At 44.6% G+C, this 15,791-nt stretch overlaps 1 protein-coding gene across 2 annotated transcripts in view; it reads right to left on the bottom strand.

The window, feature by feature from the left end:
• Positions 1-459: 459 nt before the first annotated feature.
• Positions 460-15,791, bottom strand: part of LOC126354460 (15-hydroxyprostaglandin dehydrogenase [NAD(+)]-like) — a 191,337-nt gene continuing 176,005 nt past the window's right edge. For both annotated transcript variants that reach the window (XM_050004158.1, XM_050004156.1), the window contains exons 6-7: positions 10,482-10,639; positions 460-651 (exon numbers count right to left, since the gene is read on the bottom strand). In XM_050004158.1, the coding sequence (XP_049860115.1) occupies positions 534-651; positions 10,482-10,639 (276 nt within the window). In that variant the 3' untranslated portion in view covers positions 460-533. The remainder of the gene's footprint in view (positions 652-10,481; positions 10,640-15,791) is intronic.

Genomic DNA, 15,791 nt, shown 5'->3' with positions numbered 1-15,791 from the left:
AATTATAACGCGGGTATCGTCTGCAGAAAGTACCAATTCTGCCTGATGAATATAAAGTTTAAGGTGATTCACACTTGTAATAAATAGGAGCGGGCTCAAAATTCAACACTATGAGTGATCCCTTAGTAATTTCTCCCCACGTATTAACAATATCTTATCTTCCAACATTATCTGAAGTACTGTTTCAGTAATTTATTGCACATATTACTCATTGTTTCATATTATGATGGCAGCTTGAAATACTGGCCAAAACCCTGAAATATCATTTTTCGAGATGTCGTGGGCTACAGCCAATAATTTTATGGAAATTGACCTCAGCCTCAAAAGACTGTGCATTTGAAAGAATAATCTTTGTGACTGAGTTTAATCTCAAACACCGTTTCGCATTGTAGGAAACGATTCCCACAAAGGGAATTGTCTAGTGGGTGGCAACCATTTAGAGTAAATCTTATTACTGTATAAGTCATCACTCGAATCAGGTATACTTTATTCATGATAATGTGACGTGTACATAACGGCATGCAGAACAGTCCTTATTGGACGAGCCGCTCATAGACGATCTCCTTGATCTTGCTGTTGTCGGCCATCCAGACAGACCCTGATTTGCCCTCCCGGACGGCAGTCATCAACCCTTCAGCGATGAATTCAGGCCTGTGAAGACAACATACGCACTTCATTTACATTGTTCCAAAAGAGCATAGCACAATAAGTAACAATATCTGTAACTCCAACCTCCACATGAAATTAAGTGCTAGATGGGAATTACCAGTGGAATTACTCGTATTTTATTGCTGTAGAGTCTATGCTTCAGAAGTGAGATAGCAGTAATCAGCAATACATGAAGGTTAGCTATGTGCTACCGCCAAGTGCAGTATAACTATATATAATGGACAAAGATGACCAATAATCACAGCACAGCACGTGGCATACTACTGCTTATAACAATTTATTTCATATCTTATGTATATAATTTTTGGCCTGCGTTTCTGGTTAGGGTGCATCAGGTTACATTTAGAGATGGGAAACTCACCATCTAAATGTTAGTTTTAAAAAACCTAACTGGGGTGGACTAATGAAGTAAACTGGATAAAACACAAATATCGAAAAAAGTTTTGCATCACCTCGGATCCGAGAGTTCCGGAACCTGTACAGAAAATTGGAATAGAGATCAACATAAACATCATTTCCTTCATTTTTATTGCTCATGAAAACCACACATTGCATTTTGTACCACCATACAGCGAGTCCAGATTGTTGTACACACCGGTACCTTCTGCATTGCTGTATGCCTGTATTTGTCGTTGCATACTACCCATAAGTTCATCAAGGCACTGTTGGTCCAGATTGTCCCACTCCACCATGGCGATTCGGCGTAGATTCCTCAGAGTGGTTGGCGGGTCAAGTCGTCCATAAACAGCCCTTTTCAATCTACCTCAGGCATGTTTGATGGGATTCATGTCCGCAGAACATGCTGGCCACTCTAGTCGAGCGGTGTCGTTGTCCTGAAGGAAGTCATTCACAAGATGTGCACTATGGAGGCGCGAATTGTCGTCCATGAAGACGAATGCCTCGCCAGTATCGGTCGGAGGATGGCATTCACATATCGTACATCCGTTTTGGCGCCTTCCATGACCATCAGCGGCGTACGTCGGTCCCATATTATGCCACCCCAAAACACCAGGGAACCTCCACCTTGCAGCACTCGCTGGACAGTGGACAGTGTGTCTAAGGTGTTCAGCCTGACCACGTTGCCTCCAAACGCGTCTCCGTCGATTGTCTGGTTGAAGGCATGTGCGACACTCATCGGTGAAGAGAACGTGACGCCAATCCTGAGCGGTCTATTCAGCATGTTGGTGGGCCCATCTGTATCGTGCTGCCTGGTGTGGTGGCAAAGATGAACCTCGCCATGGACGTCGGGAGTGAAGCTGCGTATCATGCATCCTATTGCGCACAGTTTGTGTCGCAACACTGCACGAAAAGCACTATTGCTGTCAGAGTTCCTCCGAGCCATAATCCATAGGCTGCTGCGGTCATCCACTGTAATAGTAGCCCACTGGGCGGCTGAAGCGAGCCATGTCATGGACATTTCCTGTATCTCCTCTATGTCTGAACAATATCGCTTTGGTTCACTCCGAAATGTCTGCACACTTCCCATGTTGAGAGCCCTTCCTGGCACAAAGTAACAATGCGGACGCGATCGATCCGCGGTATTGACCGCCTAGGCATGGTTGAACTACAAACAACACGAGCATCTCCGTCGTGGTGGAATGACGAACTGCCGGCCGCGGTGGTCTAGCGGTTCTAGGCGCTAAGTCCGGAGCCGCGCGACTGCTACGGTCGCAGGTTCGAAACCTGCCTCGGGCATGTATGTGTGTGATGTCCTTAGGTTAGTTAGGTTTAAGTAGTTCTAAGTTCTAGGGGACTGAAGACCATAGATGTTAAGTCCCATAGTGCTCAGAGCCATTTGAACCATTTTTTGACTGGAACTGATCGACTGTCGGTCCGTCTAATAGGCGCTACTCATGCATGGTTGTTTACATCTTTGGGCAGTTTTAGTGACATCTCTGAACGTCAAAGGGACTGTCTCTGTGATACAATATCCAAAGTGAACATCTATCTTCAGGAATTCTGGGAATCGGGGTGATACAAAACTTTTTTTGATGTGTGTATGTTAGTTCGTGTTTTAGTGCAAAACACAAAGGTAATAGTCCATGTACTGAAACCAATCCCCCAAGGAAGTTAGTCATTATTTACTTTTACTATTTTACTTCCAAGGTAGCAGTAATCCTAAATGTGTGCGCACTGTGGTCCCCAGTTACGATGTTAGATTTATCGCCATTCATGTCCCTGCTACTCCTCATTATTTTAGTCTTTCTTTAGTTTGCTCTCAATCCATATTCTGTGCTCAGTAGAATTTTCATCCCAATTGCTTCATCAACACAGAGGTTGAAGAGTAAGGGAGAGAAGGCAAACCATTTCTTTGTTGGTTTTCTTATTGTCGCCCGTCACTCTTGTACATGTTATACAGGGTGTCCGTAAAGTCTCATAGTTGTTGTTGTTTTCAGTCCAAAGACTGGTTTGATGCAGCTCTCCTTGATACTCTATCCTGAGCAAGCCGTTTCATCTTTGAGTAACTATGGCAACCTACATCCCCCTGAATCTGCTTACTGTATTCATCCCATGGTCTCCCTCTGCGATTTTTCCCACCACCCCCCTCCCCCACTTCCCTCCAGTACTTAACTGGTGATCTCTTGATGCCTCAGAATGTGTACTACCAACCGATCCCTTCTTTTAGTCAGTTTCTCTCACAAATTTCTCTTCTCCCCAATCGTATTCAGTACCTCCTCATTTGTTACATTATGGATACATCTAATCGTCAGTATTCTTCTGTAGCCTAATCGTCAGTATTCTTCCGTAGCCTAATCGTCAGTATTCTTCCGTAGCCCCATATTACATAAGCTTCTGATCTCTTCTTGTCTAAACTGTTTATCGTCCATGTTTCTCTTCCATATGTGTCTACACTCCATACAAAAATTTTCAGAAAGGAGCTCCTGGCACTCAAATCTATTCTCCATGTTAACTAATTTTTCTTCTTCATAAACGCTTTTCATGCCATTGCCATTTTACGTTTTATATCCTCCCTATTTCACCCATCATCCGCGATTTTGCTTCCCAAACAGCAAAACTCATCTATTACTTTAAGTGTCTCATTTCCTAATCTAGTTCCCACAGCATCACCTGTTTTAATTCAACTACATTCTATTACCCTCGTTTTGCTTTTGTTGGTGTTCATCTCACATCCCCCTTTCAACACACTGTCCGTTCCATTCAACTGCTCTTCCAAGTCCTTTGCTGTCTCCGACAGAATTCACACGTCATTGGCAAACCTCAAAGTTTTTGTTTCCTCTCCCTGGACTAATTCCCGCTCAAACTTTTTCCTTTGTTTCTTTTTCTGCTTGCTGAATATACAGATTGAATAACATCGGGGATAGGGTACACTCTTGTCTCACTTCCTGCTCAACCACTGCTTCCCTTTTGTGCCCACTGACTCTTATAATTGCCATCTGGTTTCTGTACAAACTGTAAATAATCTTCTGCCCCCTTTATTTTATCGCAGCAAGCCTTAGAATTTGAAAGAGTGTTCTAGTCTATATTGTCAAAGGCTTTCTCTAAGTCCACAAATGCTGTAAACGTGGGTTTGCCTTTCCATAACCTAACTTCTACGAGACGAAACTTGTTCCTACATTTGTCGGGATTCCAAGCCGATCTTCCCCAAGGTCGGCATCCACCAGATTTTCCAGTCTTCTGTAAAGAATTCGTATTAGTGTTTTGTAGCCGAAGCTTTTAAACTGATATTTCGGTAATTTTCACACCTGTCAGCAAAATGCTATCTTTGGAATTGGGAACATGACATGCTTTAAGAAGTCTGAGGGTATGTCGACTGCCTCATATCTTGCTCACGGATGTAAGAGTTTTGTCATGGCTAGCTCTCCCTAGGCTATCAATAATTGTAATGGAATGCTGTCTACTACTGGGGCCTTGTTTCGACCTAAGTCGTACAGTGCGTTGTCAAATTCTTCACGCAGTATCATATCTCTCTTCTCATCTTCCTCTACGTTCTCTTGCAATTTCAAAATATTGCCCTCAAGTACACCTCCCTTGTATAGAACCTCTATACAGGGGGTTACAAAAAGGTACGGCCAAACTTTCAGGAAACATTCCTCACACACAAAGAAAGAAAAGATGTTATGTGGACATGTGTCCGGAAACGCTTACTTTCCATGTTAGAGCTCATTTTATTACTTGTCTTCAAATCACATTAATCATGGACTGGAAACACACAGCAACAGAACGTACCAGCGTGACTTCAAACAATTTGTTACAGGAAACGTTCAAAATGTCCTCCGTTAGTGAGGATACATCCATCCACCCTCCGTCGCATGGAATCCCTGATGCGCTGATGCAGCCCAGGAGAATGGCGTATTGTGTCACAGCCGTCCACAATAAGAGCACGAAGAGTCTTTACATTTGGTACCGGGGTTGCGTAGACAAGAGCTTTAAAATGCCCCCATAAATGAAAGTCAAGAGTGTTAAGGTCAGGAGAGCGTGGAGGCCATGGAATTCGTCCGCCTCTACCAATCCATCGGTCATCGAATCTGTTGTTGAGAAGCGTACGAACACTTCGACTGAAATGTGCAGGAGCTCCATCGTGCATGAATCACATGTTGTGTCGTACTTGTAAAGGCACATGTTCTAGCAGCACAGGTAGAGTATCCCGTATGAAATCATGGTGGTGAATCGAGGAAGTACAGTACATACTGAAGAAACTAAAATGAGCTCTAACATGGAAATTAAGCGCTTCCGGACGCATGTCCACATAACATATTTTCTTTATTTGTGTGTGAGGAATGTTTCCTGAAAGTTTGGCCGTACCTTTTTGTAACCCCCTGTATACTCATTCCACCTTTCTGCTTTCCCTTCTTTGCTTAGGACTGGTTTCCTATCTGAGCTCTTAATATTCTTACAAGTAGTTCTTTTCTCCAAAGGCTCTTTAATTTTCATGTAGGCAGTATACATGCTTCTTCATCCTTACATTTGACCTCTAGCCATTCCTACTTAGCTATTTTGTACTTATTGTCGATTTCTTTTTTGAGATGTTTGTATTCCCTTTCGCTCACATCATTTATTAAATTTTTATATTTTCTCCTTTCATCAATTAAATTCAATATCTCCTCCGTTACCCAAGGATTTCTACTAGCTCTCGTCTTTTCTTACCTAGTTGATCCTCTGCTGCCTTCACTACTTCATTTCTCAAAGCTACGTACCCATTCTTCTTCTAGTCTATTCCTTTCCTTTGTTCTTGTCAATCGTACCTCCAAAACCACCTAAAACCTTTTTTCTTTCAGTTTATCCATGTCCCATCTCGTTAAATTTCTGCGTTTTTGCAGTTTCTTCAGTTTTAGTGGTCAGAATCCATATCTGCCCTTGGAGACGTCTTACAATTTAAAATCTGGTTCCTAAATCTCTGAATAACTATTGTATAATCAATCGGAAATCTTCCGCTGTCTCCAGGTCTCTTCCATGTATACAACCTTCCCTCATGATTCTTTAAGAAAGTGTTACCAATGATTAAATTAGCTTTGTGCAAAATTCTACCAGGCAGCTTCCTCTTTCATTCCTTTCCCTTAGTCCATATTTACCTAATACTTTTCCTTCTCTCCCTTTTCCTACTGTCGAATTCCAGTACCCAATGACTAAACTTTGTAGCTCCCTTAACAACCTGAATAATTTATTTTATTTCATCATACATTTCCCTCAATCTCCTCCATCTGCAGAGCTAGTTGGCATATAAACTTGTACTACTGTGGTGGGTGTGGTCTTCGTGTCTATCTTGGCTGCAATAATGCGTGCACTATGCTGTTCATAACAGATTATCCCTGTTCCTGCGTTACCCCCGTTTGATTTTGTATTTATAACCTTGTTTTCATCTGACCACCGATCTTCACTAATTCCCACTTTTTCTAACTTTAACCTATCCATTTCCCTTCTTGAGATTTTTTAATCTATCTGCCCGATTAAGGGACCTGGTATTCCACGCTCCGATCTGTAGAGCAGCAGTTTTGTTTCTCCTGATAACGACGCCCACCTGAGTAATATCCACTCGTAGGTCCGATTGGGGGACTACTTTACCGAAGAAGATGTCATCACAATACACTCCTGGAAATTGAAATAAGAACACCGTGAATTCATTGTCCCAGGAAGGGGAAACTTTATTGACACATTCCTGGGATCAGATACATCACATGATCACACTGACAGAACCACAGGCACATAGACACAGGCAACAGGGCATGCACAATGTCGGCACTAGTACAGTGTACATCCACCATTCGCAGCAATGCAGGCTGCTATTCTCCCATGGAGACGATCGTAGACATGCTGGATGTAGTCCTGTGGAACGGCTTGCCATGCCATTTCCACCTGGCGCCTCAGTTGGACCAGCGTTTGTGCTGGACGTGCAGACCGCGTGAGACGACGCTTCATCCAGTCCCAAACATGCTCAATGGGGGACAGATCCGGAGATCTTGCTGGCCAGGGTAGCTGGCTTACACCTTCTAGAGCACGTTGGGTGGCACGGGATACATGCGGACGTGCATTGTCCTGTTGGAACAGCAAGTTCCCTTGCCGGTCTAGGAATGGTAGAACGATGGGTTCGATGACGGTTTGGATGTACCGAGCACTATTCAGTGTCCCCTCGACGATCACCAGAGGCGTACGGCCAGTGTAGGAGATCGCTCCCCACACCATGATGCCGGGTGTTGGCCCTGTGTGCCTCGGTCGTATGCAGTCCTGATTGTGGCGCTCACCTGCACGGCGCCAAACACGCATACGACCATCATTGGCACCAAGGCAGAAGCGACTCTCATCGCTGAAGACGACACGTCTCCATTCGTCCCTCCATTCACGCCTGTCGCGACACCACTGGAGGCGGGCTGCACGATGTTGGGGCGTGAGCGGAAGACGGCCTAACGGTGTGCGGGACCGTAGCCCAGCTTCATGGAGACGGTTGCGAATGGTCCTCGCCGATACCCCAGGAGCAACAGTGTCCCTAATTTGCTGGGAAGTGGCGGTGCGGTCCCCTACGACACTGCGTAGGATCCTACGGTCTTGCGTGCATCCGTGCGTCGCTGCGGTCCGGTGCCAGGTCGACGGGCACGTGCACCTTCCGCCGACCACTGGCGACAACATCGATGTACTGTGGAGACTTCACGCCCCACGTGTTGAGCAATTCGGCGGTACGTCCACCCGGCCTCCCGCATGCCCACTATACGCCCTCGCTCAAAGTCCGTCAACTGCACATACGGTTCACGTCCACGCTGTCGCGGCATGCTACCAGTGTTAAAGACTGCGATGGAGCTCCGTATGCCACGGCAAACTGGCTGACACTGACGGCGGCGGTGCACAAATGCTGCGCAGCTAGCGCCATTCGACGGCCAACACCGCGGTTCCTGGTGTGTCCGCTGTGCCGTGCGTGTGATCATTGCTTGTACAGCCCTCTCGCAATGTCCGGAGCAAGTATGGTGGGTCTGACACACCGGTGTCAATGTGTTCTTTTTTCCATTTCCAGGAGTGTATCACCTTACAGTAAAGCTGCATGCCGTTGGGAAAAAATACAGCTGTAGTGTCCCTTTCCTTTCAGACATTCGCAGTGCTAGCACAGCAAGGCCGTTTTGGTTGATGTTACAAGGCCAAATCAGTCATACAGACTGTTGCCCCTGCAACTACTGAAAAGGCTGCCGCCCCTCTTCATGAACCACACGTTTGTCTGGCCTCTCAACAGTTACCCCTCTATTGTGGTTGCACCTACAGTACAGTTATCTGTATCGCTGAGGCATGTAAGCCTCCCCACCAACAGCAAGATCCATGGCTCATGGTGGGAGGGAGGGGGGGGGGGTGGAACTCCCATTGCCATTTTTTAAAAAATCATGGCTTGGAAACTATTAGAGACAGAGAAACGTGATTTGCTTTAAAACGTTTACGAACTATCAAATGTGTTCTCCTGTGCAATTTCTTGCAGATGTGACTTGGAATGCATCAAATAGGCGACAGACCAGGATAAGGTACATGTGTCATCTGGTGCGCCGAATCCATGTCTGTGAGTACGATACTACATAATTATCAACACCAGCATGGGAAGACACCATGGGCAGAAACAAGCATAATGAGACGGTTCGAGAACTTTAGAGAGGTGTTGAACGCGATTTGCGGAAAGCACGATCAGTTGTCCGGTAACTATTACAAGAGCAGTTACTTACAAAATCCAAATGCTCCAAGCGTAGTAGCCAAACGCTCGTTCTCTGCGGTACGTATTAGCGTGTTCCATGCTGGTCCCTACAGAGGCTGACAATGAGTACCTGGAAAAGTTCCTGTTCCCAAATGAAGCAACGTTTCACATTTCTAAACATTTGAATCGTCACAGCGTCCGGATTTGGGGCTCTGGAAACGCACGCAACTCACGTGAACAGATAGATTAGTGTTTGGTGTGTCCTAATTCATGATAGGTTAGACCATTTTCCTTCACGGAGAAAATGGTATCGGAAAAGTTTACTTAGGCATGCTCCAATGGTTTTCGCTGCCAAAGGTCGATGAGCTGCGGCAATGTATCGTTTTCCCGTTTGACGGCGCAACCCCGCATTGGAGATCCAAGGTGTGGGTGTGCTGAGTGACGCGTTTCCTGACAGGAACCTGGTCGTGATGGTCCCATCGCATATCCTCTGCGCCCTGCAGATGTGACGCTACCGACTTCTTTTCGTGGAATTACGTCAAGGCTCGCGTGTACACAACACTTGTCAGTGACACGGCTACTCTTCCTGCACTACTCCTCCCACAATTGCATGGATCTCCAAGCGCCATCAAACGGACAGCTTGCAGGGGAATGGGGCACTGTGTAATGTCACATTCCGTGCAGGCCTCCTTAACGGTTTTGTCTGCGTATTCATTTCCCTGAATTTCCATGTGCCACGGTGCTCAGCACTATTACATCTTACCCTGATGCTGTACGACCTACAGTTGGTCACGTATGAGGTGGAGCATTTTCTCATCTGGTTACGTGTGTTTCAGCGATTGTAGAGCACTAAGGTAATAGGAGCAGATGAGAAATTGGTTGCCCTGAAAAAGGTTCATCAGCTATAGCACTAAGGTAATAGGAGCAGATGAGAAATTGGTTGCCCTGAAAAAGGTTCATCAGCTATAGCGCCTTCACCGCCACGTGACCTTCTGTGGAAAATACATTATAGTGACGGGGAAGGCGGGTCTTGAAAACTCAAATGGGAAATGTGACCAAACAGCCAAGGGAGTTCCTTTGTTGGGAACCTTCTGTGTACACAACTTTAAAACCGCGATGCCTATCTAAAAAAGAAGAAAAGGTATTAAAACTTAAAATCTGGAGTGTAATCTTTCTTAAAATGCGTCAAATAATTCTGGGCCTGTGTAGGAGCCAAGGTGCAGACCTGCTCCAATCTTGGAGTAAAACGTTAAAACCAGCAACACACATCTAAAGGCAGTCATCCACGTGAATCCCATAGGGCCTCATTGCTCGGTGTCCAGCACGAAGGAGCCTTTCCATCAGTAACCAAGTAACGGTGTGGTATTGAGGTTTGTATGCCATGGACAGTGTTTTACAGCCTGTCGCACCATGAGGGGTCATCGCCTGATGTGAAATGGAGGAATGGATGGAGGTAAACAACTGTTAGAGGGAGACCAAAGCTTGAGTACAGTTAACAGATACACGTGGATATCGGTTGCAGTTGCTACTCACAGATGAAAAATTTCACCCGCAACTGGAGACCATATCAACAAGTACTTTGTACACGCTAATGTATGTTTAATGGCAAAATCAGACTTTCTATCAATGTAACATGGCGCTCGCTTCGTCAAGTACCACAAACGCCAACAAAATTGAATAACGAAGTGTTACGTACGTGCAGAGGGAACCCAAGGTGGCTATGGCGTCGAGCAGCGGCTGCCTGATGTAGTCGTGTAGGCAGTAGAGGTGGACGTTTCTCGCCAGCGGCGTGTCCGTGGGCCCCGGGCACAGCGCCACCATCCTCACGCCCGTCTGGTTCACGTGCAGCTCGTCCTGGAACACGATACAACATGTCGCAGGCCCAACCTCCTGTGCAGTCATGCACACTATGTAACATTATGTGATTGCATTATCATTTTAAATCATTCACTAATCGAGCAGTCGCTCGGCAACAGCTACAGTTAGCAAATAATGTTGCGAGAATGTAAAAGGTGAACGACCTGTGACATAACTTGTTTATTGACGAAGCGGCGTCAGAAATGCAGTGAGTTATTGACTTTGAAAACCGCGGCGCGAAAAACTGACAGAAGAAGAATACTTTTACACTTTTTTTTATGTACGAGATATTCTCGATGAACAGTTACTCATTTTTCTCTTGTAACTAGTGTCAGACGCGCATGTCTTGCCGCCGTATTATTATCGTTAAAAATAATATTATTTTAGTGTAAAGTGAAAGTGCAATACTGAAAGTGCAATACTGCATAGCAGTAGATTTATTGTGCGACGTGTATGTGAAAACGTCAAAGAAATTATTTTCATTACGAGAAGAGAAGTGCGAGTCAAAACGGCATCCATGTTAAATCCTTCATTGCAGTGTAAGTTCATCTATTAATTGCCATAAATTCAGAGTTAAATGGAACTGGTGTATGGACTGTTTATTTAATATAGACTATGTCTCACTTCCTTACGAAATAATTTAATTTCCTTTATGTTTCTGCCAAATAGAGAGTTCACAGTCACGAATTCTTTCGTCGAGATCAGGAGGAAGTTGCATGTGGCGAAATATTTTCTCCGCGCCATGTTCTACTGGTAAATGCATGATAAACTACGGTCCCTTAGGAAATTCATGTTGAGCTATCCGAAAATAATTATGTTTTGAATAGGCATTTACTCTCCTCTGTAATGCAACTTCCGACTGATCAGACGATCCAACAGGAAACAGCCGCACACGGTCGGCGTTCGCAAATGTATTTCCAGCGCTGATTATAGCTATATGTTACAGCACAAAAGTAAACATATTGTTATAATTAGCGACTACAAACGGGGACATTTATAACTGTATGTTTATGTATACGTATTACGTACACATATCGTTATAACTGTCAATGGTGTTACAACTTCCAGTCTCTTGGATCAAGTTGCACACCAATCATCCAGTACCACGAGTTGATGTACAGGAGGGTGGGCAAAAGTACGAGAATTCCAAAAACACGACGCATTACCACACCTAGTACAGTGTATAAAACTTGCAAAAATAGCATCCAGTCGTCTCGGAATAGATAAACACAGGCCCTGTACAGCTTTCGAGGGAATCGTATACCAGACGTGGATAGTCATTACGCATGCTTCTGTCCAAAGGAAGTCACAAAGGCAGAATGATATTGAGATCTGGTGACTGGCGGCCAGAAACGATGCCACAATTCATACTCATTCTCACAAAACCAGTCCTATACCATGTGCGCTGTTTGAACAGTGGCTTTGCCGTCTTCGAATACGCTACCACCACTATTCGCGGCACAAACGCCAAGATTGCCCGTCCAGGCAAGCTCAGTGTTACACTTGTGGCAAGAAAGGTCACGTTCAATACGTAAGTTTGCAACAGAACAAAATAAGAATTCTGTCCGCTCATTAAAATCTATTCGCAAGGCCCATCTCATCAATGCAGTGTATTCAAAGCCTGCTGCAGGCAGTAGCAAAACTAGCAACCAAACAGTTCCTTCAGTGCTACGCCAGTCCAACTTGTTCATTTGCATCTTAAGAGAAAAAACATGAGAAATTTTGGTTGAACATGGGTGCTTCTGTTGCAGTGCTGAATCGTCACACATATGAACAGCTAGGCTCCCCATGCCTGTCCAAAACTAGCACGCAATTGACTGGCTTATAATGGACAAGACTTTCCCATTCTCGGAATATGTACTTTGCCTGCCACGTATCGCTCGCATATGCGAAGAGTGACTTTCGCTGTGCTACAATCACGCGATTCTGAGAACATATTTGGTCTTGATTCGTTTGCTTTGTTTCGCTTTAACACTCAGGACAATGTGTTGTCAGTGCCTGCATTCAATGCAAAAGACAGCTGAAAGATTTCCCGGAACTCTTTTCTGAAGGTTCAGGCAAAGCTAACAATTTAACAATTTTGTTGCACATATTACGCTGACAGAAAATGCTCAACCGATATTTTGGCGAGCAACAACTGTTCCCATTGCGTTACGGGACAAAGTCGCTGCTGAACTTAAAGAATTGCAAGATAGCGCAGTTATTGCGCCCATATCAGCTAATCAGTGGCCAAGTCCACTGGTTTTGCTCCCCATACATTCAGGTCGCATTCAGCTCTGTGTTGACTAAGTCTACAGTCAACTCATAAACTGTAATTGATACTTATCCATTGGCACACACAGAGGATCTTACAAATTAGGCGCCAGGACCTGGTTTCAAAAAATTGAATCGAGTGACGCTTATCTTCAAATACCGCTTGATGAAGAATCATAAAAAGTGAGTGACTTGTTCAAATATTTGAGTTCGCCTTTTGGCAGTGCTTGCGCAACCGCCATTTTCCAACGGTATTTGGAACAACTAACTGCACAACTGCCAAACTGTTCCAACTATTTGGACGATATTGTCGTAGCAGGCTGCACATCTGAAGAACATACTGAAAATTTACGTGCTTTGTTTCGTGTGTTATCTGAAGCAGGACTGAAGTGTAGACTGGACAATTGAGATTTTTTTAAAACCACAGTTGCAATGTCTTGGTCATTTCATAGCCATTCAAGGCGTACATCCTCTGCAGTCGCATTTGTTAGCCATTCGAGACTTGCCTCTTCCTCAAGATATCACAGAATTGCAATTAGTTTTAAGGAAAATGAACTATTATATTCGGTTCATACTGAATACTGCACAAATACTGCACAAATTCATTGTATCGCTTGGATCGCAAGAATCTTTGTATGGACAGATGAGTGCCAAGTAGCTTTTCAAAAACTTAAAGATGCTTTGCTCAGTGATCGATGCTTAGTTCATTTTGATCCTGAAAAACCGGTAGTATTGCAAGTTGACACTTCCTTTTACGGAATCGATGCAGTCTTTTCGCACAGAATTGGTGATGTCGACAGACCTATTGCTTTCGCATCAAAAGTGTTGTCCAAAGCTCAGTGAAACTATTCACGAATTGAAAAAGAATCTTTGGCTATTATGTATAGTGTCACCAAATTCCACCACTATTTGTAGGGCAGAAAACTCTACTTAGTAACAGATCACAAGCCACTGCAGTCTGCGTTTCATCCGATGAAGCCGGTTCCTGTACGAATCCTTCAAAGGGTGTCTACATTCTGTATCGCGGAAGTACCCGGATCATGCTATATTAGTCGGAGGCGACTTCAACCTACCTAGTATAGACTGGGATGTCTATGGATTCATTACAGGTGGTACAGACAAGCCGTCGTGTGAATTACTTTTGAACACATTTTCCGAAAACTGCCTTGAGCAGCTAAGTCGACAGCCAACGACTAATGGAAATATTTTAGATCTGGTAGCCACGAACAGACCAGACCTCATCCGCGGTGTCAGTGTTGAGGCAGGGATTAGTGATCATGATGCTGTCATTACGACTGTGGTTACAAAAGTTAAAAAGTCGGTCAAGAACGCTAGGAGAGTATTCTTACTAGAAAGAGCAGATAAGCATCCCACTTAGTAAATGAATCGACTTCATTTACTTCCAGTACGATGGACGTGGAAGAATTATGGGCAAATTTTAAAGTATGTGCCGAAGAAGTCGGTTACGGACGGAAAAGACCCACAGTGGTTTAACAGCGCAATTCGGAGAATGCTCAGGAGGCAAAGGCAGTTGCACTCGCGGTACAAGAAAGATCGGGAGAATGAGGACAGGTAAAAGTAAGTAAAGATTCGTGCTGGTGCAAAAAGAGCGATGCGCGAAGCATTCAACCACTACCACCGTAATACCTTATCAAAAGATCTTGCTGAAAACCCAAGGACATTTTGGTCTTACCTAAAATCGGTAAGCGGGTCAAAGGCTTCCATTCAGTCACTCACTGATCAGTCTGGCCTGGCAAAGGAAGACAGCAAAACGAAAGCTGAAATTTTAAATTTAGCATTTGAGAAATGTTTCACGCAGGAGGATCGTACAAACATACCGCCGTTTAAGTCTCGTACAGATTCCCGTGTGGAGGACGTAGTGATAGACATCTCTGGGGGTGTGAAGCAGCTGAATGGGTTGAAAATAAATAAATCGCCCGGTCCTGATGAGATTCCAATTCGGTTTTACAGAGAGTACTCTACTGCATTGGCTCCTTACTTAGCCTGCATTTATCGCGAATCTCTTGCCCAATGTAAAGTCCCGAGCGACTGGAAAAAAGCGCAGGTGACGCCTGTATAGAAGAAGGGTAGAAGGACGGATCCTCAAAATTACAGACCAATATCCTTAACATCGGTTTGTTGCAAGATTCTCGAACATATTCTCAGTTCGAATATAATGAATTTCCTTGAGGTAGAGAAGTTGCTGCCCATGCATCAACACGGCTTTAGAAAGCATCGCTTCTACGAAACGCAACTCGCCCTTTTTTCACATGATATCTTGCGAACCATGGATGAAGGGTATCAGACGGATGCCATATTCCTTGACTTACGGAAAGCATTTGACTCGGTGCCCCACTGCAGACTCCTAACTAAGGTACGAGCATATGGGATTGGTTCCCAAGTATGTGAGTGGCTCGAAGGCTTCTTAAGTAACAGAACCCAGTACGTTGTCCTCGATGGTGAGTGTTCATCGTAGGTGCGGGTATCATCTGGAGTGCCCCAGGGAAGTGTGGTAGGTCCGCTGTTGTTTTCTGTCAACATAAATGATCTTTTGGATAGGGTGGATAGCAATGTGCGGCTGTTTGCTGATGATGCTGTGGTGTACGGGAAGGCTTGATACAGTCACGTCGATTAAATATTTGGGCGTAACATTGCAGAGCGATATGGAGTGGGACAAGCATGTAATTGCAGTTATGGGGAAGGCGGATAGTCGTCTTCGGTTCATTGGTAGAATTTTGGGAAGATGTGGTTCATCTGTAAAGGAGCCGCTTATAAAACACTTATACGACCTATTCTTGAGTACTGCTCGACCGTTTGGGATCTATCAGGTCGGATTGAGGGAGGACATAGAAGCAATTCAGAGGCGGGCTGCTAGATTTGTTACTGGTAGGTTTGG

Source organism: Schistocerca gregaria, chromosome 3, assembly GCF_023897955.1.
Source record: "Schistocerca gregaria isolate iqSchGreg1 chromosome 3, iqSchGreg1.2, whole genome shotgun sequence".
NCBI classification, from domain to species: Eukaryota; Metazoa; Arthropoda; class Insecta; order Orthoptera; family Acrididae; genus Schistocerca; species Schistocerca gregaria.
Note: the sequence above shows the minus strand (reverse complement) of the source record. Positions and strands in the feature narration are given on the sequence as shown.